General features: G+C 39.1%; 2 protein-coding genes across 8 annotated transcripts in view; both read left to right on the top strand.

The window, feature by feature from the left end:
• PHACTR2 (phosphatase and actin regulator 2) overlaps positions 1-12524 on the top strand; it is a 137926-nt gene extending 125402 nt beyond the window's left edge. For 5 of the 6 annotated variants that reach the window (XM_062640804.1, XM_062640803.1, XM_062640808.1 and 2 more), the window contains 2 exons: positions 423-484; positions 1506-1760. In XM_062640804.1, the coding sequence (XP_062496788.1) occupies positions 423-484; positions 1506-1745 (302 nt within the window). In that variant the 3' untranslated portion in view covers positions 1746-1760. Of the gene's footprint in view, positions 1-422; positions 485-1505; positions 1761-3752; positions 3830-6981 lie in introns of those variants that run through there. The other variant, XM_062640809.1, reaches the window with a different exon arrangement.
• Positions 12525-17394: 4870 nt separating this feature from the next.
• On the top strand, positions 17395-26483 carry LTV1 (LTV1 ribosome biogenesis factor). 2 transcript variants are annotated; one of them, XM_062640751.1, is made up of 11 exons: positions 17395-17552; positions 18754-18885; positions 19377-19565; positions 20592-20679; positions 21616-21736; positions 22238-22481; positions 22986-23113; positions 24072-24211; positions 24411-24463; positions 25193-25393; positions 25978-26483. In XM_062640751.1, the coding sequence occupies exons 1-11, from the start codon at positions 17550-17552 to the stop codon at positions 26089-26091; spliced, it is 1413 nt and encodes a 470-aa protein (XP_062496735.1). In that variant the 5' UTR covers positions 17395-17549; the 3' UTR covers positions 26092-26483. The 2 variants fall into 2 exon arrangements, with proteins under 2 accessions (XP_062496735.1, XP_062496736.1); XM_062640752.1 differs by having other exon boundaries at positions 25193-25402; positions 25986-26483.
• Positions 26484-27222: the final 739 nt, after the last annotated feature.

The following is a 27222-nucleotide window of genomic DNA, read 5'->3' as shown; positions in this document are numbered from 1 at the left end:
TCAGCTACTCAGAACAAACTTTTTTCTTGAGCCTTATGAGTAATTAGACTCTAAAGTCAGTAGGAGGCATGTTGGAAATAAAAGCAACAGTGATTTTAATGTTAGGAAGAGTAATTGAAACATCAGGCAGCTCTTTCAGGGTACTACTTTGCTGTTACATAGAAAATGACAGACGCAGCCTCTGCTGTGCTCCTGACCCACAGTGGTGACTTGAGATGTCTAAAGAATCAGGGGAAACGAGGATAGGGAAAAGAAATGAGAGCACACAAAACCTAAAAGGCAGACAGTGCAGGCAGGATCACCCAGAAATATGAGGAAACATGGGCCAGGGTTTAAGTCATGAAGCTTTCAACCAAGAAAAACACAGTATGTGCAGTTCTAATACTTAAATATTCACTCCTTCTTATCTCTTCTGAAAACAGAGAAAAATGAAGAAGAGGAGCAGGAAGCCAAAAGAGAAATAAAACGTAAACTCAGTAGAAAGGTGATGATGCGTTTTTTGTATTGTATATTTGTGTACAATTATTCTAAGAATTGTTGTATATACATTACTGCAAATGTCCATCACTTCATGCCCCAGTCTAGAAATCTGTTTAAAAAGCAGTACAAGCCCAGTCCACCATGGGGGAAACTCCATCCTGGCCAGTTTCCCGTAACTGCAGGAAAAGCATATGGAGTCTGGCCATGCTTAATATTTGTCTGTGTAAGCAGAGGAGAGAAATTACACATATTTGCTCAGTGAGCATGGCCACTGCTGTCATGTTAGAGGCCAGATGTACCTGTAGATCCACTCTTCCCTCAAGCAGCAGAGAAGGCAGCAAAGCAATGTGTGCCCTAAGAAATTCCTTCACCATTCTTCTGACTGCCTTGGCCACTGCAGGTGGGATTGCACTCTCTGTCCTGGAAATAAAGCAGTTAGGAATGGATCTGCTGCCCTGACTTCAGGAGTTTGTTCTGGGACAGGATGGGGGAGTTTTCATACGTATTCCTAGTCTGCTCTTCTCTGCAAAAATACAGTTTCTTTAATATGATCATCTTTAGTTAATTAAAGTGAATATTGTTTTGAGGTGAATGAAACAATTTGGCATCATAAATGACCCCAGATATTCAAACCCAATCTTTTTAGTTAGGCAGGCACCTCCAAATCCTGCTTATTTTCAGTATTATAGTTGAACGTGGCAGACTGTGTAATCATTAATGTGAACGGACTACTGCCTATTGGGGTAAATGGTGTGACAGTTGCAAAGTCACAATTAATATTCCAGGGATAACTGTCATGATTCTTTGTGACCTGCCCAGCAAAGACTATTTTTATAATGGAAGAAATTAGGTTGTGCTGCTTCCCCATTCCCGTGCAGCACTCCCAGGGTGATGCCTTTTTATAGCTACCTGAAAGTGACCCTATTTAGAAATACCACTAGAATTCTCTTGGGATTACATCATACCCTCTTCTTTTGTTTTATTTCTTCTTATTAAAAGTACTGTTTTCTGCCTCCTGCTTACAGCTCAGCCTGAGGCCTACAGTGGCTGAACTTCAAGCAAGAAGAATCCTTCGATTTAATGAGTATGTGGAGGTCACGGATTCTCCAGATTACGACCGTCGTGCTGACAAGCCTTGGGCTAGGTTAACTCCCGCAGACAAGGCAAGGGACAAACTTTTAGATTATAAGAAAACTCTTGCATATGTCACTTTTTGGGGGGCTTTCCTGTGGTTTACATCCTCTCAATGCTGGCATCATGAATGACATCTGATAGAAGCAGTGAGATTGTCATGGTACTACTATGCATCTATTGCTTGCGCCTAAGAAAACCCACTCAGGTGCTTACTAAGAGCATATTTGCCAACTCCATTATGGCAGTTCAGGCCAGTATTTCCTGTATTTTTAAAGCCTTGCTAAGACAGGTACACACTGTTAGCAAAGATGGCCACTACCTGTGGGATTCAGGCAAGGTTTCGGCAGGCAGAAGCCTGTGTCACTGCCACTGAGAGTTATTTTTGCAACTCACTGAAGTGAAAAAAGGGAGAAGCTGCTCCATCCTCCTAAGATTTCTTGGCCACAACTAGAAGTGTGGGAACTGACCATGTGCATGCAGCATACCTTGGGAAATCTGCCTCCAACATGTTGCAGTTAATAGTTCCTCTGCCTAACTACAAAGGATGAGACAAATGATTCTGCGATTCTCTTTCAAAAAGCAGATCAGTCAAAGAGTATCATAAAATACTCTTCCATTTCCCTCCTATACCACTTCATAAAAAGAAAGGTCTAGGATATATGTATCAAAAAATGCTGGACCTTTTAGCATTGGGTCTGAACCAGCTTTTACAGAAATCATAAGAGATGTGCTTGGCATGAGAACTGGTAAGTGCAAGAACCCACTGTCTTTTAGCTATGCACTGTGAAGCACTGATTTTATTTCGGCTTGTATTTTAGTATTAATGCCAGCTCATCTGACAATCAGAGGAGAATCTCATATGAAGTCAAGGTGGAGACCTTAAAAATGTACCCAGAAGTGTTTGTAGATGCAGGCTCTGGGAGGTGCTGAGCACTCTCAAGTCCTTATGAAATTTCTGTGGGAGGTTGGAGCACTCAGGTTTACCTAGGTTTAACCAGAGTAAACTGCGCTAGAAGAAGCAGTGGTGTTTCATGCCTACTTCAGGGTAGGAGCTTTTAATCTTAATTCATTTTGTAATGAACAAGTGCCCAAGGCTGGTTCTGTGAGCCCCACGTTTGTTGGCCTGTGCAGAAACGCAGACCTCAGGTTGCCTGGAAAGTCCTTTGCCCTTTTTCCCAGGGAAGTCATTTTTCTAATTCCAGTGGGAGCAGAAAATTGTACTGTAACTATGTCAGGGAGCTGGAGCTCTGGTGTCTTTGCTGCTCACTTGGTGCTCAGAAATAGCTGTTACTTTCCTAGCTGTTACAGCAGTTTCATGTAAGAATCCTATTGTGGCTAAACAGAACCACCCCCTCCTCAAAATGAAGTTTCTCATTTATGAGACCACAGTCTGGTGATGCTGTAATTTTATCATGCTGCTTGCCTGTTCTGTGCTGAAAGGCATGCACACCAGATGAGATTTCTTTAGGGATTAATGAAATGATACTGCTTTTATTTAAAATGGTGAAAGAAAAGAGTGAGTAAGATAAACTGTTGTTCCATTCCACAGTGAAGGTAAGAAAACTTATGGCATAGACACAGAGCCCTTGTAGTATATATTAGAATATTTCAGAAATTATGTTCAACACTTGATGAAGTAAGCCGCTTATCACTTTATTAACATAAAAAACAAGGCATTTATAAAGTGTGCTGGATTTCTGCTTCATTAGAATCTGCCAACTGAAAATGCAAGCCTGAAATGTCCAAAGATTTTACATCATTTTGCATAAAACTAATCAAGACAAGTGACTAATTTCACTTAAAGAAATGCTACTCATCTTGCATTCCTGAAGTCCTTTCTTCAGCAGGGAGATAGGAGGCCCCTGCTGTGTGTACAGTGCCTGTGAAGGCAGTGAGACACACCAGCTCCTCAAGAGCTGTGCCTGGATCCCATCTGGCTGCATACTCAGCAGTTGGTTGTCCAGGTAATCCAATCCTGTGCCCATTTTTGTCTGTAGCAAGTGCCACATTTCAGCAGGAGGTCGATTCACCCATTGCAGTAGACTTGGTGTTTCTTTGTTGGCACTGTTTCTTTGTAGTGTATTACTGCTCCATATAACTGCAATTGAAAAAGTCTTATTAGTCTTATTGCTTATTAGGCAGCCATACGGAAAGAACTGAATGAATTCAAAAGCACAGAAATGGAAGTACATGAGGAAAGTCGGCAATTTACCAGGTAGGTAAATCCCTCTTCTTGCATAAACTGGGGAGATGACAGTGACCCTCTGCCTTTCTGCAAGTCCTCTGCAGTTGTGTCATGACTTGTGTAGATTCCTACCATAAGTCCCCTTGACTCCCACCTGAATCCCATCACTGATTCTGTTGGGATTCCTGTTGTTGCTGGTGCCATCTCAGAATCTAAACTGATACAGTAGTGAAGGTGACTGCAATGGATCAGTTACTTCATTGAAAAAGATCATTTGGGAAATCTAAAAAACAATCCTTTGAGAGGCATTTCTTGCAGATGAAGTTAACAGTCCTCAAGCATGAAGTAAGGGCTGTTCTTCTCTAGTAGTACTCCCTTGCTCATGAAAGAGTGTCACAAGCAAAATTCACAGTGGGAGATGTGTTTGGTGATTTCTGCCATCACGTAGTTCATTGCTTGATTTCATAACTTCACTGGTTTTTTCTCACCAAACATGATTATTTTTGTTTTTAATACTACTGTAAAGTCACTGAAGTGTAGATATAACACAAGAAAATTAATTTTCAAAAAATCAAACCAGTTCCACAAACAGCAACCCTAAGCCAGGAGATGAACTGGGAGGCATGGTTTCAATCTACTGTTGCATTCTGACCATTAGGAAATGTCTTCTTCAGACACAGATATGTATATTTTCATTTGGCTTCTGATGTCTTTTTCTCTTCAGCCAGTAGGTAGTATATCTTCTTTAGAATATATAAAAATGTCACTTTAAAAAAATGGTCATCCTGAGGGAGAGAAGGAAAATGAGCAGGAACAGAAACCTGGCCGTGCGCTGAGAGAGATGGAGTGTGACCTCCTGCTTATGTTGTTACGTTTTTTGTGTTGCATTGCAACACAGAAGTGTAAATACAGATAGGCATGAGTCATACAAAAAAAGAATTGGGTTTTTCTTCAGGAGAATTGAAAACAATTGAGACTGGTTACAATTGGATTCTTAAAGGTGAACCAAAAATCTCAGGGGTCCAGTGGAGGGAAAAGCCAATTAAGAAGTAAATGATTTGTTTTGAGGAGGGTCTTGGAAAATGGAATAACAAATAGCCAAATTGTGATAAATACAGGCAATGCTTCTATAGGGACCTGAGGGAAATCAGGCTCTCTCTGCTCCCTCATCACCCTCCTTTTTTCTTGGATTTTCAGTGGTCATGTTGTGGAGCCACTGCACAGAAGTCAGCAGAATAGCACTAGAAAAGCCACTTAAGAGCAGAATTAGATGCAGATGTTTAAACTCAATTGCAATTTTGAAAATAAAAAGAGATTCCATTTCCTCTGGGACCTCTCATTAAAAATTAACGTAGTTCACCACTGCATTTGCATTGATACAATAAAACTGATTTGTTTTAAGAAACCCATAGACAAAAGCTTCCAGCTAGAGAATGAATTGTTCATCTTTTAATTTTTTTTCAAGGAGATCACTGAGAGAATACAAACCAAAAGGCAGCTTGTGTTGGCAGCTGGTTACCTGGCTGGTTAACAAATGCTTATTTGTGTAGGTTTGTGATAGAGTGAGACAACAAGGGAGCTACATATTAAACAAAAATAGCTTATAGCATATAGTTTCTTATATTATTACATATTCAGTGCAAGGTGTTTTAATGTTATAGTCAGTATTTACAATATCTTTGTATCATTAAATTTTGCTATTAAGCTTGGGAAAGGAAAAACCCTGGTTTTCGTTGTTCATCACTTTCTGTAATGACTGTCAGTTGAACTGTTTTTTTTCTACTCCTAGTAATTTAGACTAATTCCTTCTGTTATTTTATAACAGAATCCAAGAAACTGAGCTCCTAAAAATAGAGAAATAAATAAATGTTTGGGAAGAGGATATTAGCAGATGTTTGTAAAGTGCTTCTAATGAAAATGCTATATATAGTCCAATATATCATTGTTCTACACAAATCCAAAAACCTGGTGTCCTTTTTGCAGTGCACTGTGCCCTCACTTAGCAGATGAGCTGCATCTTTGTGAATGTCAGCTCTTGTGTACACCTCCTTTATTTGAGAAAGACATCCCTGTATTGTACTGTGCCACATTACAGGGGGAATGTGTGGCTTGTTTGCCTTTCTCTTCTCTGGAACTGAAGAGAAAATGTGTCAAACAAACACTTAAATAAATCTACTGTATTAGGTGCATCATTACCTATGCTTTTTTTAAAGCTGCTGCATCTTTTACTACTTCATGGATGGATGGATAGATCGATTAGATAGATAGATTTTTTTTTTAAGCCTTTTAAACAGGCATTTAGAAATCTGGTGATAGATTTGCTGAGCATGTGATATTGGTGTCCTTATTACCTTTTTGCCTGGATTCATGACATTTATGCTGAGTTAGAGTTTCAATTACTGTAGGTTGCTAACTTATTATAGAAAAGGTTGGTAACACCCTTTGGAGCAACCCACCTCTCTGTCCATCATACAGACAATCTGGAGTGATGTACATACCCTACCTAAAAGTATAAAAACTAGTGAGGTGTCTTTGGGCCTTCTTGTGTCACAGTTGGCTGCTCTTAATAGGATGAAAGCATCTGCAGTGCTGAAAAATTTGCTGCTTTCTTAAAAAAATCCAGACTTTTTTTTAGCCTCATTTTGCAGAAGGATTAAAACCAAGAAATTTAAGCTTTGTGGCTTAAATTTACCGACAGTGTCCAAATAGTTGGTGCAATTGCAGCTAAATCTGTACTGGCAAACAAAACAGCCAGGAAGCTGTTCTCTTGCGCTGAGGCCAGCAGCCTTGGCAGAGCTTAAATTCATGCAGTTAACCTCTTCCTCCCACCCCAAAACAGGGCAGTGTCCCTCTATACAAAATCTGTCTGCTAATATCAGCCATGCCCAAGTGGTATCTGAAGAGTACTGGCTGATGCGAGCAAAACTGTGCCAGGGACCACAGTAACAGGTTAAGGGTATGGACAAACAGATGGACACCAGTGCTTGAGATACACTGTAGCCCTGTTTGGTTTTCTAGTAGAGACAGACAGTGGGGAATAATAGGGCTGACTGATCCCACACAGACCAGGAAAATCAGGAATAATTCTATTCAGGCAACAAATATAAACAGCTGTCAGAGCAGGATGAGGATCAGTGTCATTGTAATGTAATTCTAAGTTTCTTAATGATTTATCATTTCAGGTTTCATCGTCCATAACTGTTTGACCACATCCTCTATTTCATGCAACAATTTTCTTTGGGGAAATCATGAAGTCCTGAAGACCTGAGATTGCACTGGAATTTGACCGAGTATGAGTGTGTGCTACAGCTTACCCTGAGGTTAATGAAGGATGTGGCCCTCATCTTTATCAATGGACAAACACTTTGTCTAGGAGGAGAACCCACATGAAGTGTTTGTCAGCGTTAAGACAGACCATGGTTCTGTGGCTATCTCACACAGATCAGTCAGTGGACTTCTTCATCCGAGCTCCACAAGTCAGGAAGTGCTGAAGACAATCGCTTGAGAGCCTGTCACCAGGAACTCATCAGACTTCATAGGGTTGTGAATGAGGTTAACTGAGTGTGAAAAGGACTGAGGGCGTGGGAGAAGAGAGACTTCACTTGTTGATCCACAGACAAGAGTGGAACAGATGGGACTGCTCAACAATGCGCTTGGCCAGTGGGAGAAACTATTTTTTAAAAGAAACTGAGAGTGTGAGCAACTGTGCATGTATTTTTTCTAGTGGCCACAGCCTGTCTTAGAAAGACAGCAAGCCACAAGTCCTCATGTCATCAGTACTTTAGTGAAGAACTGTAATTTTCTCTGGTGCCAGTAAACACAGTTGCCAGAAATTAGTCCTAGTATAACACAGCTGTCTTTTTTAAAATCCCAGTGAGCATGCTTCAAGAAAATACACTGAACATTCATACAGAACAAGTTATATATTTTGGGGGTTTTAATGTTGACATACTCCTGATACTCAGAAATACATAAACAGGATTTGAAGGACAAATAACGTGACACTATGAATGCAACGAAATGCTTCATGTTTAGAAACACTCCTTACTGTCTGTCACTTGCTATTCAAACCAGAGGGATCATCATCTTTCTCACCCATGGCAGGCAGTGGAGACAACTTTGACATCATGCTAGAGTGAATTCAAAATCAGAATTTAAATTAGGCACAGAAGTCTTTACTAGTAGGCTTGAGCAATGATTACTAATGGGACTTTTTACATTCAAGGACTCTTGCACTGCTTTGAGGAAGAACTCCCAGATGAATAAATATGTCTTCAGCCAGTGGTCCTGTAAAAGTGAATGGAAATTTCTTAGAGTGTCTGCAGCCTGTTTTGTTGAGTGTGAAGATTGCTTCTTAGATTCATAATTTTTTATACTGTCTTGAAATTGTACATGTGAATACAGTACTATTAAAATGAAGTGGTATGAAGTGTGAAAGGCAATACATGGTTTCTCTAAGTTGGCCCAAAGGCCTATTAAAAAGCCTGTGGCATTGTTTACACTAAGAAATTCTCTATCTTATATTAGCACTTATTTATCCTTTGAATTAATGTACACAACATTTGGGGGGGCTCTGGAATTCACTTATGCATACATTTAATGCAGTATTACAATATATTTCCTATTTATCCTTTCTAATGTGTGTACATATTACAAATTATTTTTGTCTTTTATGTGCCCTTCTAGTTTTTAATTTTGAAGTGTAAGTATTTCTTTTTCAGGCAATAAAAGGTCTGTGTAGATGTGATTTTTACCTCAGAACCTGCAGTAGATTCTTGTGGAATGTTTTCAGTTTATAAAATTGCAGATTGTTGTTTTAGATGTCAGCTTAAAGGCAGGAAGGCAAGTTGGTGGCTAAAATTAGATCTCCCCCTTTACTGATATTACAAGAGGACCAGCTTTGTATAAATGGGGTGGATTATTTTAGTAAAGAGCACTTCTAATAACAGGAGCTGTCACTCTATTATTTTTAGAGATTGACAAACTTTTCTTTTTTAAAAATCTGTATTTATATGACTCCTAGGATTGCATACATTTTAGTAAAAGTCTGGTGATGTTCAGACCCCAAAATATCAATAACCAAATAAAATAACCATCTACGTGCTTGTAGCAAAGAAAAGGAAGCACCACCTTCCCTTTTTTAAAGGAATCAATAAAAGCCATTAGGATTCCATTTGCAGAAAACAGTTTAGTTTCTGTGGGTCCCATGATTTTATAAATATAGAAACACCACTTTGACATCAAGGAAGCAGTGAAATGTATTCTTTGGCACTAAATCATACAGGAATGATCAGGCCACTAGAGTGAAGGTTTGTCAGCAGTTCTGGTAGAATCCTAATTTTTACTTTTAGGATTTGAAGAGTAAACTTAAAACTTAACACTAGCACATCATAAACATTTCTCCTGCTTAAACTTTGTTGTTGTTGTTGCCAAATTTAGAAATGTGTGTCCAAAATCCTATAAAGGTCTATTGTATTGACTTTGAAGTATAAACCACAGCATTTCACTTCAAAGGAAACAAGTGGAGGAATTAAATAGACCTCAGTGTTGCCTTAATCACTTTGGAGCATTTGAAAGCAGGCGTGATGCTAAAGGCAGAAGGATAGCTGTTGCACAGGCAGAATAACTTGGACAAATGTAAAGTCAGACTATATAAACTATACAGTAGCTCCACTGACATGCCAGAGTACATACAGGTTACACAAGCAAACCAAAACTTGCTAAATTCTTAGAATGGAGTGAATGAATTGACTTTGCAAGAAGACATTCCTCTGTTGTAGGCGTGGAGCATGGATGGAAAGACATGCCACCTTCTCTGTGTTTTAACAGTTAAACCGCAAAGATGAGGATACAACTTCTGGCTCAGACTTCCTCAAGCTGTGTTTTGCCGTAAGACATGAGGATATACATAGGTGAGCTATTACTAAGGCTTTCCCTATCCTCCTTCAGGGTCTGGGTTTTTATTAAAGTATTCACTACAAGCCATTGCTAGAGGCAGAATACTATCCTGGATAAAGATGCTGTTTTAGTTTCTAATCTTTAGTTTCTAATGTAATTTCTTATTATTTTGATGATTTTGGTCCACAAGTCAGCAAACTACTTAGCCAAATTTATGTAACTGGACAAAAAGTTTTCTTCATTGGAACTTATGTAAAAACATAGTATACTTGCAGAATTAGAATATCTATTGTGTACTGTACCCACACACAGACATAGAATTGTATATACTATTTTTATATTCTAAGTATCAACTGTCAGAAAAACAACAGCTGTAGAAAGTAATCCATGCAATAAAAAATAACAAGATTTTGATATGTTACTATGTGCAGTAAAGTGAGTTTGCTTTACCTTACTGAGCTGCCTAAAGTCGGTTTCTGCTGTATCTCCCAGTCCTTTGTATTCATGATTTTGAATGTCTTCAAGCTGCTACAACAGCCTGTTGGAAATAATATGTCATGTACCTGTCTGTGGTGCTGCATGCCTGTTAGAAGGGAAAAATCAGGACAAGTCCTGAGAAACTCCTGAGTAAGTAATCCTTGAGGATAAAAATAAAAAGACGTAAAAAAAGGCAAATTAAAAAATAACAATTTCCATGCAATGTATAGCACAGCCCAGTTGTCTAAAGGGATCACTGTGTCAATTTTTATCAAGTTGGACAAATCATTTAAATGTCATCCACAACATACGACAAACCTTACATGCAGACCTGTGTTCCACAGAGTCAGGTATGAGCTCAGATGTTTACATCCACACAAAGAGAAAATTACTAGCTTGAAGTAGTAGTGCTGAAACGACCTCACAGATGAGATTTTTGTAGGTAGGATCACACATGACAGCATGTTGCTGTGAGTGCAGAAAAGTGGATGCTTACAAATCCTGATTTCTTCTTCACATAATAAATTGAAATGGTTCTAGAATGTCTCTCATCTCTCTCTTCTTTCAGGCAATATAAATCAGTTCTTATATCTGAATTTAGTTGTTTCAAATGAAAAATAAGCTATCAGAATTCCTTCCAATTGTAATATATGTGTTGATTCAACAAGTACCAAAATTAATTATTTAAATGCTAATGATTATTTAAGCTAAATACCATTTCAGCTGGTGATTTGGATAAAGGTAGGACCAGCAGCAGTGTCTCTTCAAAATCCCTGAAAGTATTCACAGACATTTGTAGGTTTACAAGAGTATATTTATTTGTTGAGTTTAACATTTGCCTACAGTTGTGCATGTCCCTTGCTGTAGTGGACTTTACTGATTTCTCATGTGGTGTGGGCCAGGGCAGCACCAGCTACTGCTTTGTCCACACTGGACAGCTAGTGCTTTGAGAAGCACCACAACCTCAGTGCTGACATGTAAAAACCATATCAGATGAACACTTTTCTTCCTTTTTCATTGAAAACCAAATGAAAACTGTGAAAGGAAGGGATGAAAATATCTCTGAAATTACAGAAATTTGTCCCCTCCTTCCAGGTGGGATTAGCACATTGTTTCCAGTGGAGATGCTTCAATCCATGTCTGTGACACAGACATCAGAGAAATTGTTTCAAAATAGCTGCCACTAACCTGAGTATAAATACAGTCTGAGCCACGATTTTATATCATAAAATGGGAGGAAGATCCAGCCAGCAAGGGCTAAAAATGTCTTACCTAGTCTGGCGGCCTGGGGATCAACCGAAATCCCCTCATCAGCTGCAGCTAGCAGTAGGTTGGAGCCAGGGTAGTGAGAGCCACGCTGTCATCTGGGTACCTGGCAGACTGCATCATTAGGACAGGTCTGTCTGAGCACTGCTGGCATCCTTAGGGACTAGAATATAAGCTTCTATCTTAATGCTGTTAATGCTTTAATGATAAAGTAAACCATGCTAAAAGACTACATTTGCATTAAATTGTTAGGTATGCCAGAACTGTGTCTTTCAATGCTTTCATGTCGTCTATTTTTATTCATATCTCTAGGAGTTAAGACCTGTGCCACTGCTATAAACTAAAATAAAGACATACTCAGGGTGAAACACAGAATAAACTTGCTTCCTGCCTTTAGGAGCTCCACATTTAGCTCCATTATTGTTACTATCTTAATTCTTACTGTACAATGAATTGCACTCTCAGAGCAATGCTCATTGCTGGGACCTAGCTTTTGATGAACAAAAAAGCAATTCTGAAGGTTTGTATTAGTTTGATGTTAAAATATTTTGAGAATCAAAAGAAAAGTAAATTCCCCAGAATAGCTTAAAGCTTCTGTTTAAGACACCTGGAAAAAAATTACGAAAGCGTATCTATATAGAGAAAGGGAGAAATTGAGTAAAAACAACATATTTCACTGTAATGTTTTGACAGGTTTCCATTTATTAACTTTAATGATTAATAAGATCTTGTTTCACTTTGTCAGTGCTCCCATGTTGTTTCAGGATTTTAATGGAAATAGAGCTCATGTGAACTAGATACACCATTTCACCACTATTTCATTATTTTCTAGAAGCTAAATATTGCATTGGGTAGGAACAAAGAAAGTAATGGTATTCGCTGTATTTCCTTGTTCAATCATTAAATCTTTATATTAAAATATAAAGTCTTGCAATACTATGTCAAATTTAACCATATTTGAACCTTGTTATAATATAGTAAAATGTTGCTGAACATATTTTCCTTTCACTACTTTGTGTGGTGGTATATTGATTTGTAAACTTGTATAAATTTTGGAATTAAACAAATACTGTGTTTTGGACAATTATTTTAGCTGGTGTGATTTGGAACAGAAAGATATCAATGGCTTGTTTGAATGGGCATCAAACTATATGAGCAGGGGTGGGAAGGGTGTGGAGATGGCACATGCTAATTCATAGAATCACATAATGGTTTGGGATGAAAGTGACCTTAAAGATCATCTTGTTCCAAACCCCCTGCCATCGGCAGGGACACCTTCCACTAGACCAGGTTGCTTAAAGCCCCATCTAACCCAGCCTTGCACACAGTAAAAAATTTCTTCCTAATAAAAAATTGCATTTAAATGTTCAAATAACTCATAAGATTTCCTTTTTTTTTTTTTTATTCCTCCCTGAAAGAGAAATAGAATTCTATTTGCCCCTAAATGAAAATCTAGGATAGGTGCAAGAACATTGCAGATTATATTGCTGTACCTCAAGAGCTAGTAAGTTTGCATCCTTTCCCATCATTTTATGAAGCAATTGCTCAAATAGTAAATCACAGCAGTATTAGTATGTCATGCATTGTAGACCCAACTGTACCTTAAACACTGGGCATTCAAGAATGTGTATCTCTCTTCAGAGCTGCAATGCACCGGGGAAGGTACTACTCAGTAGTAGCAATTCTTGCACATGTGCCTTTTTCAATCAAGTCTGCAAGGACACCACTGAGAGATGACTCTAGGAAGGACTGATAACCCACCCACACCAGTGCAGGTGGTTAGGCTCCAGCAGGGCCTTTCTAGGGCCCAATAAAGCCAAAAGGTTCTTAGGTGCTGAATATACTGTAAGCAGGCCACAGTCCCCTGAAATTAAATTTTCACATGAATTTCTTGCAATTAAAGTTTTGCAGCACATAATGGAGAGTGTCACTTATAAATAGGCACTGGGACAGTTCTTAGACTTCATTGTTTCTACTAATTTGCTAGAAAAGAGAAACAAATTATGCTCAATGTAACTTGCTTGAATTTCACTACATGTTCCTATTTACAAGTAAAATAAGGCAAACAAAATTCCAGACTTGGTTCCCCACTTGTCCGTCATACTGTATAGTTACTGGTAACTATAAAAATGTGTCTGAAACATTATCAGCTTAGAATTGCTGACATTTTAAAATGTACTTTCCATGTGTTTAATGACTTTCAAAACATCTGAGGCTGTGGAGAATCAATGCCAATAACTTTTCAGCTTATGCAGTGTGCATTTTCTGTAACAGTTATAAAGTGAATGCATTTACTTGTATTTTGGCGGCTTGACTTAGTGTGATTGAATATGATAACTACAAAGAAGTGGCTGATCTGATACTGCATTTTACACAGGTGTATTGATATCTGTGAATATAAGTAACTGGAGTTCTTACAAATCGATAGCTGCTTCTTGGTGTTTTATCTGTACTGTAGTGTATAATTATATATATACACAGACTCAAATATATTCCAATATTGTAATCTGAAAAATAGAATATGTATTATCTTTTTTATACAGTACATGTATTATGCTTGGTTTATGGTGGTTTTGTTTAACAACCAAAAAAGATGTGTGTTGCCTAGTTGTACAGTACTGTAGGATACTCTGCTGTGCACAGGTCCAAGTGCCTTAGACAAGTGTTTGGCTCTTTGAATTATAGGTCTATATGAATGGATATATATATAAATATAAAATGAAGAAAATTACCTCAATAAAATTGTTTAGAAAACCTTTACAGAAAACATTTTGTTCTCGAATCTCTAGCAAAAACATGTGTGTGTACAACAGAGTTAACTTCAGGCAGCTGCTACTTACTGGAAAAAGGCCTCCAGAGACCAAATTACAAGTCTCTCTGCATGGAAATGAGATGAAGGAAGTCTCCTGAAACTCCTTTCAATTTTGAGAGTCCTTCAAGAGTACCTGGTAGCTCTCTTGTGGGTGGTATATTCATGCAGAGGTATGTTCAATGAGGTGATAGTTACTTTAAAAATATAAAGTTAGCGGTCCTGCTCAGTGCTTCAGAGACCTAATTCATGCTTCCAGTCCCCAATTTTATTTTTTATTAGCAAGAAGTGGTTTTCACTACTTTAGGTTTCATTGACAGCAGATCTGTGCAAGAATTACACCTCCTGCACACGGACAAAACTGATGTTTCATGGCTGAGTGTTCAACCTAGTCTGCTGTATGTCTGCCAGCCTTTTCATATTGCAAAGTGACTGATGATAACTTCTGCTTTGCAAGAACTAAGAGAAAATTATTAGCATAAGTTTCCTCACATGGAAGGCAAGATGTTGATTATGTTAAGGCAAAAGCATGCTTCCAAGAATATTATTTTTCAAGTGGCTGCCTTGACAGTGAGACCATTCCAATATTGACCATTCTTCTTCCATAAGCACTAAAGAAGTGGTTAGAAACCTGAACACTTTTCCCCTCAGTCTCTGTAGATGCTCTTCACTGAGTTTAAACTGAAAAGTGTCTCAGTAGAGAACACAATGGAAGAGTACTGTGGGATGGATGGCCTTGTAAGGCTTAGATGAAATCAAAAGCTTAAGTGAATTCTCCGAGACATTCTCTCATACACATTTCACATACATGTGATACTAAATTTCAATATTTTTATGTGTTGTAAAGGAGTTGGAAAAAGATGAGATCCCTTAATTGTTAACAAAGGAGGCAATAGAGTCATAGGTTCGAAAAGACTTTTAAGATCATTGTGTTCAGCCATTAATATGATGCTTATTATTGCTAATCCCTCTATTTTAAAACTAATCTCCACATGTATTACTGTTGGCATATACTATCAGTCTTCTGTGATAAGGGAGCCTGTTTTTTTAATTACAGTGTGAACATATAGATCCTTCTCGCTAAACAATTAGAATCTAAACAGGAAATACAGGTGGGGAATATGAATTAAAGCAAGACGGAAAACCTTGAGACTTAAAAAACGAAAGAAGCAAATTCAACTTACACATATGAGACAGTTAGCAGCAGAGCTGAGAGTAAACTTTTTCCCACTTCCAGACAGGTATGATGCTCCTAGACCAGATTTAGTGTATAAGGAATGACAGTACTGCCACTGTTAGGGGGTCATCACGTTTAGGGGATTGCCAGTTATAATCCTGTTACCAAATCTGCGTACAAGTACTTGGCACTTTTATGGGTGTCAAGAGCTACCTCAGGAACCTGGAAGCAGTGAGTAATCTTTGTTTCCCTACAGATAAATGTATCTTTAACAGTTGGATGATTCCACTCTCGGCTACTTTATGAAAAGCTAGATCTGCTATTCCATCTGTCCCTGCTGCTCCTGTCAGGGGCAGTCCTGAAAACCCCATTCACAGCATGCAGTCAAAGGGTTGCTAACCTTCCAGTACCAGTACAACCTTCAGGTGGATGACACCAGCAAGACCTCACCTTGTACTGTTAGGAAGCAAGAGGAAAGGAAGGTCTAACCTTTATACAAATCTACTCAGAGGTAATTTAATTACTCTGAGTACAGAAGTCGTTTCCATTAAGAGTGATGTGATGAAACTGGATTGTAAAGATGTAAGATTTCAAACAGAAGACTGAAAATCTAGGCTCTTTTGGAACTTTAGTGACATCTACTGAAAAACAATGAAATCCACTCAAATATGATTAAAGCTAGTATTTTATGGCATACATATACATACAGCTGTTTACGTATACACACACCAGATGTGGATAATTCTTTCTTAATTTTCAGGAACAGCCTTTCCATAGTTGTCACAGATTTAATTGCCTATATGCACATAGATGAAGCTGCTCCCCCTGTGTTTTACACTTGCTTTTTGAAATGCAACGAAACAGTTTTACATCCTGCTCCTAAAATATTAAGCATGCTTTCCTTTTCCTTAGCAGAGAGTGTGTATGTGTGCGCCTGTGTGTTTGTGCACAGGCATGCTGCATGGCATAGGCGTAATTTATACAGCTACAGTGTCATAGCACAAGAAATAGGAACTTATATATGTCAAAACACGGTTGACGCGAATACATATTATTTACACATAAGCTTTCAAACTCAGCTTGGAAATGAGCTCGTGCAGAGCCAAACTGCAAAGGTGTGTGTGCCCTGTGGCACAGGTAGTTGAAGAACCTGTCTCACACGGTTTCTTTATACATGAAGTTTATTGCGTTTCATAGCCGCGCTGAGCACTCGGTGGAGTGACACGACTAACGCCTGTCACATAACCTCCTCTCGCCTCCTTCGCCTGCACCGCAGAGGCGCGCCGCTCAAGCCTGGGGACCCGTCCCGCGGCGCGCCCTCCTGCCGCAGCACCTACCGCACCTCTGCGCGCTGCCACGGCCACAGCCACTGCCACGGCCACTGCCACAGCCACAGCCACTGCCACAGCCACTGCCACGGCCACAGCCACGGCCACTGCCACAGCCACAGCCACTGCCACAGCCACTGCCACGGCCACAGCCACGGCCACTGCCACGGCCACTGCCACGGCCACTGCCACGGCCACAGCCACGGCCACTGCCACGGCCACTGCCGCTGCCACTGCCACTGCCACTGCCACTGCCACAGCCACAGCCACAGCCACAGCCACTGCCACAGCCACTGCCACTGCCACTGCCACTGCCACTGCCACAGCCCCGCGCAGCTCAGCCGACGCCGCTCCCTAAGCCCCGCCTCCCGCCCCGCGAGTGACAGCTCGGCCTCTGCGCACGCGTTGCTCCACGGCAAAGCGTGCTGCCAATAAGGCCCGCTGAGGGTGGTACCATTCTCCACCAGTTTTTGGGGGGAGTGAGAAAATATGCCTCTAGAGGATTGAAGAAAGTACCGTGCTTGAGTTCACGGAGCTTCTTTTTTATTAAAATACTACTTCAGTTTGAGGAAATCCTCATTGTTTTGTTACTGGGTAAGAAAAGGCCCTGCTCGACCTGGCAGCCTATCACCTTTCCCCCCCTTCCCGTTGGGCACTGGTTTATCCCAAGATGGAGGCCGCAACTCGGAGGTGCTGAGGGCCGGCCCGCGTGGTAGCGAGCAGGATCAGGGTGCTGGGCGGTAGCGGTTCTTCTTGCCAGGGGCCAGCGCGGGCTGCCCGGCCCCCTCTGGCGCCATGGTGAGGAGGAGAAGGAGGATGGGGACAGGCAGCTGGGCGGGCGCGGGCGGCTCGCGGACTGTCGTCCCCGTCCGTTCTCCCCCAGCGTTTGGGTTGAACTGGGCCGTTCCCGTAGCGCAGTGTGGAAGGGTAAACGGCCCGTTGGCCGCTTTGCTTGCTGGGCTCTCCAGGAGCCTCCTCGGGCTCCGGCATCCGCGCCGGCAGCTCCGGGCCTGCGGCGGGGAAGGGAAGGGGCAGCCTGCTTCCCTGAGAGCAGCCCAGGTGATGGGCATGTAAGGGACCGTGAGTGGGGTTAGGTTTCCTGTGTCACAAGCACTTTTCCTTGTGCCATCAGCCACCGGCAGGTTTGTAAGGGTAGCAAGTGCCCTGCTTCCAAAGAGGTTTCCTTTTTGGTTGCTGTGAGCATAAGGTTTTACCGTGTAGTTTGGGGGTTTTAATTCCAAACGTATGTCTGCAGTTCAGATACTCTGGGATTTGATATGACATAGTGTATCGTGTTTTATACTTAATGTTGCCAGGTACAGAAGATAGGATAGATCCATAAAGGAGTTGGCTAGGTGCATGTACCTGTTAACACGTTTTGGTATGTACGTAAAGCTGGACACTTTAATCAAAGTGTTTCCCCAGGTCAGATATGCTGACTTGTAGAACAGGCTTTCACCCAGTTAGAACGCTCAAGATTTGTGTTTGTCCAAAAGGTAGATACATTTTTGTTACTAGAGCTATATCTGTATAGTGGTGCAGCCTTCATGATTGGTAGTGAATTACAGGTGTAGGAATAGATGTCTAAACAATTTTCAGAAAGCTAGGTGTGTCTAGATGAATTTCCTAAGGTCAGTTTCTGACCTTGCTTGGGTGAAGTTTGTTTCCGATTTGACCCGGTGTTTAGAAAGTACTTACCTAAAAATCCTTTCTAGGGTTATATCTTAAGTTGTATATGCTACAACCAAATATTTATTGTACCGATGTATTGCTGTTTTGCAGCTGAAAATAGTATTTGAGTATATGAAATGGCTGTTGTGAAGGTGGTGAGAAGACTTAAGCTACTACTAGTCTTTTTTTACTTTTTGTCTCTAAATATGCTGATAAGTTATTTCCTTAAAAGGAATAGAGTGGCACACTCCAGGCAGAATAAAATTCTTTTTTAGGTACATTTAATTTCATTTTTTTTTGTAATGATTAACCAAATGTCCTTTTTCAGCCTCACAAGAAGAAGAAACCCTTCATAGAGAAGAAGAAAGCAGTAACATTTCATTTAGTGCACAGAAGTCAGAGAGATCCACTTGCTGCTGATGATACTGCACCCCAAAGAGTTCTACTGCCTACACAGAAAGTAAATACTTTTAATACGGAGGTTGATTCAAATAGGAAGTGCTGCAGGAGAGAAAAGTGGGTATGAAATTGTACAGTTCAAAACATAGTCTGAGAGAAAGTAGTTTTTAGTCCAGTTTATTAAAAGGAAGGCGATGTTGTGGGGAATATGATAGTTGTGAGTTATGACCTGCTGGCTTACCTCAACTGGCATTAGAAATAGAAATGTATTAAAAAAAAAAACAACAAAAATTCCCTCTCCTACTCTGAAGAAGGAGGGTCTGTTAGTTATGCTGCTTATGGAAAAAGTTTAAGGTCATGCTGACACAGCACCTGAACACTGAACAGATCGGTTACAATGTTTGAGCAGGCTGTGAGTTAGGATAATGAGTGGAGAGAAGACTACAGGACTTTATAATTCAGTTATACTCAATAGATGAATTGCTTTTGGTTTTGCTAGTGAGTTTTAAATGGACTTGAGTAACTCCATGTATTTCTTCCTACAATTCCAAGGGGCATGAGGAGCGAAGGAGGGAAGAGCAGCGGAAGTATGGAGTGTTCTTCGATGATGACTATGACTATCTTCAGCATCTGAAAGAAGCTTCTGGTCCCTCCGAGCTTGTCCCTTCTGTTCGTGGGCAGCAAAGCAGAATTGTTGTCACAAGTGAGGGGCGCATAGAAGATGAAATTCAGCGAGTTCCAGTAAGCGGTATTTTTACTGATGATAATTTTAGCCTGTTTGTTGGAGTTTAGCATTCTGTACACACATTAACCATATTCATATAGTGACTATGATCTCTATATATAAGGATCCTTTTGACCCACAGTAAGACTTTCCTACAAGTGAAAATAAAAGTTGATGAGCCACAGTTTTTGCTAGCACAGTGTTAAAACACCATGTACCCATATCAAGCTTTCCTTGAAAGGGATGGCTTATTTGTTTGAACAAGTCATGCGTTTTCCTGGGGTTGGCATTTGGTTTTATGATTTTTAGAAATCTTGAATGATCTGGGAGTTACAAATAAACCAGGTTCTGTTACCAGTGCACCATGTTTTTAATGTGAAATGTGACAGAACCCAGACAGAGTAAAAACAGACTTTTCAATTCCTTGGTGACTCTTCATCAGGGACTGAAGAGGGGAAGTTCAGGTTAGATATAATGAAGAAGTTCTTTTCTGTGAGATTGGTGAGGCAGTGGAATGGGTTGCCCAAAGAAGTGGTAAGTGCTCCATTCCTGGCAGTGTTCAAGGCCAGATTGGAAGAGCCTGGGGCTATATGGTCTAGTGTGAGGCATCCCAGCCTATGGCAGGGGGGTTGGAACTAGATGATCTTAAAGTCTTTTCCAACTCAAACCATTCTATGATTCTATGAAGACTTTCAACAAAAGGGTAATTTCAAATATGTGTTTGTGTTCTCCAAACCAGAAAGTTTTACAGGCTTAATTGTGCTGTAGAACCCTTCTCTAAAAAGCTTGAGAGATGCAAAAATACTTTCACTTTACCTGGAGAATACTGACATGAGAATGAATGCTGCTGACACTTCACCTGGCTTTCATTGCATAACTTTGAAAACTTGCCACCAATAAAGTAGGGCTTGTCTTAACACTTAAGAAACGCTCACAGAGTTTCTTTTGGTCATGTGATTGTCTGCATATTTTCATGAATGTGAACTCAAAGGAGAAACTGAGAACAAGTATATTGTAATACTGGTTTTGTTTCTTTTTCTAAGGCACCATCTATTAAGTTACCTTCCTCAGTATTTGCCACAGAGTTTGAAGAAGATGTGGGCTTGTTAAATAAAGCTGCTCCTGTTTCAGGTATCAAATCTTTTACCTTTCTGTAACTTGAGTTGCCATCTAGGTACTAGATGGTAATGATGGCTTCGATTACATTGTCATATTAGTTTTGGTTTAGAACAGGCCCAATAGCAGACATAAATAATGATCTATGAGAGACCTGTGTTTCAATTTGAGACCTCTGTCTGTGATTCACTAATAATAGCTTTTTTAGGTTTGCTGGGGATGTCAGGGGGTGCAGAATCCTTGAGCTCTTAGTATTGTGTAGCAAATACAAAATAATAACAAGGGAGAGCTGTAGCTCAGACCATGGATTTGTTACTCCATCTGTTTGAACGGAAGTCTGAACTGGATTTTCATTCTCAAAAATTCCCTTATTTTCATAGGCTGAGTGATATTTTCTTCATTATTAACATTTCAGTGTTACAGGCTTTAAGTATGATTTTGTTACGTATCCATGTTTGCACTGAACATTCGCTGTACATCTATCTTAATTCTTCATACAGAAAGTAATTATGGTAGGTTTCTGTCCTAACAGAAGAATGCTAACGACACTGCTGTTAATTGCATTAGAGAAACTTTCTGATCTTTTGTAATGTAGGGAATTTAAAGGGCTGGGAGCTAGGCTTGGCAGTTGATTGTACAGTACTTTAACTTAGAATACTGTAGAAGCAAAATTATCTAAGTAAAATGTACTAGAGTACATTTATGGAGGTGCAAGATCTCTGGAGAATTTTTATGTCTGTGTGAGGAAAATTGACAAGTGGCTGGTGACTTGCCCTGGCTTGTATCAGATCTACAAATGTTATTGAGGAATCTTGTGATACTTAAGTTGAATCTTTCCTTAGTGGAAATTAAAAGTCTAGCTGGATTGATTATTATCCAGGAAAGTAGCTTTGTAATGTCAGAGAAACTTACATATTTAAGTGGTGGTTTGTTTGTTTTTTAACTTTCTAGGACCACGGTTAGATTTTGACCCTGATATTGTTGCAGCTCTTGATGATGATTTTGACTTTGAAAATCCAGAAAATATCCTGGAAGATGATTTTGTTCTACAAGCAAATGACCCACAGAAGGGGTAGATACAGCTTTATAGAACTGTTTGTCATATGTAAATATGAATGATGTTATTTGTTATTTTATGTTCTTGTAGGAAGCATGAATGGTTTAAGGTTTCAAATTGAATGCTTGGGTGTGTTAAAGGGAAAAGTATTACCTTGTCTTATGTGGGTGGTAGCTTACAAAATCAAATTTTCATGTGTTATCCAAGATACAGATTTCATTTGTTACTTTGAGCTCACGGATTATATGTATTTGTTTCCAGATGCAATGTATGGGTAATAGGATTCTTGAAGTTATCAGAAATGTTTTAGCTTTCAGACAAAATCAGTAAGCTGGCTTTGGCAACATAGTTATGCTAAACTCGTTTTTCTTTTACTGACTTGAAGATAATAAGTTTTATCTTTCCCTTTCAAGATTTAAATTTATTATTGCTAAATTGTTTCAGATAACCCAACGTTGGTCAGAGCTATGGCAAGGTCCATGTATTACTCTAAAACTGTTTTAAACTTCTGTTCAGGGGATCAGATGCTGAGGATGAAGATGAGTGGGAAGATGTGGAGGATGATAGTGATGAAAAGGATAGTTGCAGTAATAACTGTGATTCAGAAGAGCCTTTATCAGATGATGGGGTTAATGGACAGATGAAAGAATTTCTTTTTATGCAAGAAGAAACCAGGAGTCGTTTCACAGAGTATTCTATGACATCTTCAGTAATGAGAAGGAATGAGCAGTTAACCCTGCTGGATGACAGATTTGAGAAGGTGAGGCAGCTCAGGAAAGTAATTGTTAAACATAAGGATGCTAAATGCTTCTTTTGTCTTTTGATACATCTCACAGTCAAAATGCACACAAGGTGGTGTCCTGTATGCCTGTGCAAATGCCTGGGAAAGACTCTGTTCTTTCACCCTTTTTCTTCTCCATGCCAATTATACCTTCATGAAATGATGTAATTGGAAATATGATGTACCTTTTGTCATGAGCAGTGACAGGTTTTTTTAATGTGCAGATTGAAATAATGTATCAGAATAAGAAACATTTTCTAGAAGGTGATCTATATACTGTAAAAGATAACTTTGTGACTCCTGTGCCAGAAGAATACTGGCAGGAAGGAAGAAATCCTACTGCAGGTGTGTTTGGCAGTTGTTCAGCAAATGAGAGGGGAGGGGAAAAAGGGGCAAATAGAAAGAAATTTATAGATCTTTAGGCTATCAAGAAGTTGCATGACGAATGTGATCTAATTACAGATACCCACTTCTTTATTTTAGTTTTTTGAACAATTTGATGAAGATGAAATTGGAGCCTTGGATAATGTGGAGTTAGAAGGCTATATTAACACAGACAATGCTCGGTTGCAGGAAGTCCTGAATGATTACTACAAAGAGAAAGCAAAAAAGTATGTGTTCCCAGAACTACTGCTTCACATAAGTAGTTTCATTTAAGTTATCCTGTGTTTGTATTGAAACTTTGGGTATGCTGTTTCCTGTTCTTGTACTCAAAGATTACATCCCACAGTAAAAGCAGCTATGTATGAATATTATCCAATTTTTCTCATCACCGAATGTCAGTCTTAACTTGTGAGATGATCAAATTAAGTGGAGGCGTTTTGATGGTTTATGTGAGATTACACTCCTTTTGTATAATTGTATTGAGGATAGTGCAAGTAATAGTTAGAAACTTTCTTCCTTTCCCTTTTTAGTGTAACTTACCTTTCTCCCTACACCTTTACCTTTGTTTTTTGCTGTTCTAGCAAAGTATATTCTGTCCTGCTGGTGTGCAGCTGATTCCATTGTATACCTAGTTTCATGATAATAAACTCGCAAGTGACTATTATTGCTGTTGTGGCACTGCAAAAATTAGTGCTTATAAAGCGGCCCTGTGACCATGTAAGACTACATTTCCATAGTGTATTCACTTTGTCTTAAAGCAGGTGATAATATCCCAAAGTTAAATGACTAAGTGTTCTCACATTAGTCTTGTGTTTCCTGATTGAAAGATACAGTAGTGTGTCCCTTGCGGTGAAAGATGACTGGTTAGTAGCAGAGTACGTATTCTCCTCCAGAGCTGCCTTGCTTACGGACTAAAAAGTATATCCTCATCTCTTCCGGTCCTCCAGTCACAAATATTATGTGTCACATACAAAATGCCATAATACTTTTCTTGATTGTATCTCTTGCCCTGATGTTTTAGTGTATTTTGTGGATGCTTAGTTAAGGAAACTTAACTTTGCTGCAAGTTCCATTGGAAGTAGCTTTCTTTAGTTTGGGGTTTTACTGAGCGAACACCAGGTTTACATAATTACACATTTTCAATAGAAGATAAACCTTAGTTTTTTTGTTCTTTGGACTTTAAAGTTGCGTGAAATTGGATACTCTTGAGCCTTGTGAAGATTTAGACTCTCCTGTGAATGAGGAAAGTGAAGAAGAAAAGGAAGAAATAGTAACTGTAGTTGTTGAGGAACCAAAAGAAAAATGGGATTGTGAATCCATTTTGAGTAAGTATTTTGGAGTTCTCTTGTGTCTTCCTAGGATTTCAAAGTAAACAATAGGTGATCTCAGAACTTTTCTGGCAGTGCTTTAGATAAAATACTTAACGCTTGTGAATTTTCAAGGGCTAAGTAGTAACACAATTCATAATAAATCTACCTAAAGTCTGTTTGCAAGCCTTCACTACTATTTCTTTTTGTGACCTAGGTACATACTCAAACTTATATAATCACCCAACACTTATTAAGGAGCCATCAAAGGTAAGATCATCAAACTTATTCTGAGTAATATCCTGGCCTGGAAAAATTTGAGACCAAAATGATTGTTTTTTCAATGGATATCTGTTTTTAAAAGAAGGAGTAGAGAAGAGGGTTGGGAGGGTGTTAACTTTGATACTACCTCTGTACTGAAGAAGTGTTTGGGTATATTTTTTCTATTAGTGAAAGGAAAATAGCTTAAGTTCAAAATTTCTGTAATAGCAGGACAGAAGTGCAGGGTGCGGAGTTGACTTTCTTGTTACCTGTGATATGCGCGTGTGTAATCTGTGTCTCACAAGCACACATTGCTTGTTTTTTTTTCTTGAAAATACACTTTAATTTCCCTGCTACAGTTTGAAACAATTTCTTCTAGTTCTTTTGGTCTTCTAGACATTCCCCATCATTGGAACATAGCTTGATCTTTGAAACTGTGAAAGGAAACCTTTTCTGTGGAAGTTTCTAAAGGAATGTTAAGTGCCTTTAGTAATATTTAAATAAAAGATTATGTATTTTTTTTTCTTATTCTGGGATGCCAGATTCTCTTCACAGGTTGATTTCTTTCTTAGGGATTAATGTGCGTTTTTCTGAGGGAAGAAAATAGTGTGAGGAAACTTCCATGTTTATTACTGTTAAATCTGTATCTAATGTTTTTATACTGATAAGGCAGTGTGGTGTGCATTCCTTGCAGACAGAGCTGGGGGCCATTCATACATAATCTGCTCTCTATTTTAGCCCAAACCCATAAAAATTTCCCAGAAGACTGGAATTCCTCTACACATCTTGCCTCAGAAACGTCTTACTGCTAAGCAGATTGAACGCATGCAAATGATTAATGGCAGCGACTTGCCAAGAGCATCAACACAGCCCCGTTCCAAAGATGAGAGCAAAGAGGATCGCAGAGCTAGAAAACAGGCAATAAAAGAGGAGCGAAAGGTATGCTTTGTTTTAAATAAGAACCTGCAAAAACGTGTTACATTATCTGAATTCTGTCTCACAAACTTTTTTAAAGCTCACTTGTTCTTGTGCCTGGAAATCAGTGGGAAAGACTTGCTGGTCTCAAAAGACTGGTTACTGCTTCTTTAAAATATCCACTGGAAAGAAAGTTAACATCATCATTTTGTCATCCTAATTTTGGGACTGCTATATATGTAATTGTGGCCACAATAACACTGGAAGGAGCCCTTGCATTTAATTTTCTAGGGAGGCAAAGGAAACAGTTGTGATGTTTCAGATCACACAAAGTAAAAAAGCTCTGAAAGAAATGTGGGAAATCTGATTTGCCACTATGAGATACTAGTTGTTTTATTTAGGAACAGAAATTGCCAGCATATCAGAAGCTTCAGCTGGTTAAAGATGGTAATCTTCGTGGTATATGATTTGACTGCTAATAATGAGTGCCATAAATAATATTATTGTCCAGATTGCTGCTGGTTTCATGATCTAGAACTGTTAATTTGAATGGTTTCTTCTTGCATGTCATGCCTATTTTCTAAATGTGTAATTATTGATACGCACAGGAGCGCAGGATGGAAAAGAAAGCCAACAAGCTAGCCTTCAAGTTGGAGAAAACTAGGCAAGAGAAAGAGTTGCTCAATCTGAAACAGAACGTTCAAGGACTGAAGCTGTCTTGATGAAACTGAGGAACTTTCTTTGGAAACAACCTCAAGTTTTCATTTGTATTGAGAAGGGAACTGCTAACTTGTAGCTTTGCCAGTCATGCTCCAAGGGGGTTATTCACATGCTACTGTAACAAGAACCAGTAACTTGTTATTCTTTCTGAAATGCAGTTATGCATAAAACCATCTAAGTGATGTCTGTTCTGTCGTGAGTGACCTGGTAACTTTTGCAGAGTTTCATTAAAATAGAAAGGTATTAAAATTATAAGAAATGTATTTTTCTTACAAACTATCACTGGACAAAGTTTTATATACATATTTGTATATGTATTCAACAAATCAGCAGAATCTTACTGATCTATCTGGTTAAATTCTTCTATTAAATTATCTCAGTTTACAAAGCAATATATTTGTGTTTCTTCTCTCCCTTATGCTTAAATACAGCAGAAGGACTGATGAGGCCTCTTAATGTACAGAAACAGTTCAAAGTACTTGTTTTTATTGGAGAAGGCTTTTATAATATATTGATAAAGTAACATGATTTTAGTGAAGGGAATGAACAGGCATGGCAAGGGGGGTTAGAACTAGATGATCTTAAGGTCCTTTCCAACCCTAACTATTTTATGATTCTATGATTCTATTTAAAAATCTCTTGGTCACTGCTCAGGAAATTGAAGTGTCGATGGAGTTTTCACATCTGGATTAAGCATTTTCTAAAATTGTCAAAGAGAGTGTGTTAACCAAATCAGTAAGAAGCACCTGTAAGATTAGAACAAGTTTTCATTTAGCCAATACCTGCACTAGTTTTCATGTGCTTCACAGGCTTAAAGAAGGTCTGCCTGTGTCATAATTGTTAATTACGTAATGCTGATGTGTGGTAATGTAGAATAGCAAGCTCTTGAGTAAAGAAGACACCAGCTAGTACTCATGGCTCCTGACAGCAACACAGAAGAGGACATCTGAGAAACCATTCTATTGAGATGAGTCAGATATCAGGTAAGTAGTTAAATGGAAATGGAATGAGTAACAGATGCTGCTCAGTGTTTTGGGTGGCATGTGGTTCTGTGACTTACAGAAAAAGAGAGCCTTTAATAAGGACAGTGCACATGTTCTTTACTAGTCCTTAACTCATCTGCTGTGCTACGT

This window comes from Pezoporus occidentalis, unplaced genomic scaffold, assembly GCF_034315485.1.
Source record: "Pezoporus occidentalis ecotype Australia unplaced genomic scaffold, CSIRO_AGI_Poc_V1 ctg67, whole genome shotgun sequence".
Taxonomy (NCBI): domain Eukaryota; kingdom Metazoa; phylum Chordata; class Aves; order Psittaciformes; family Psittacidae; genus Pezoporus; species Pezoporus occidentalis.
Note: the sequence above shows the minus strand (reverse complement) of the source record. Positions and strands in the feature narration are given on the sequence as shown.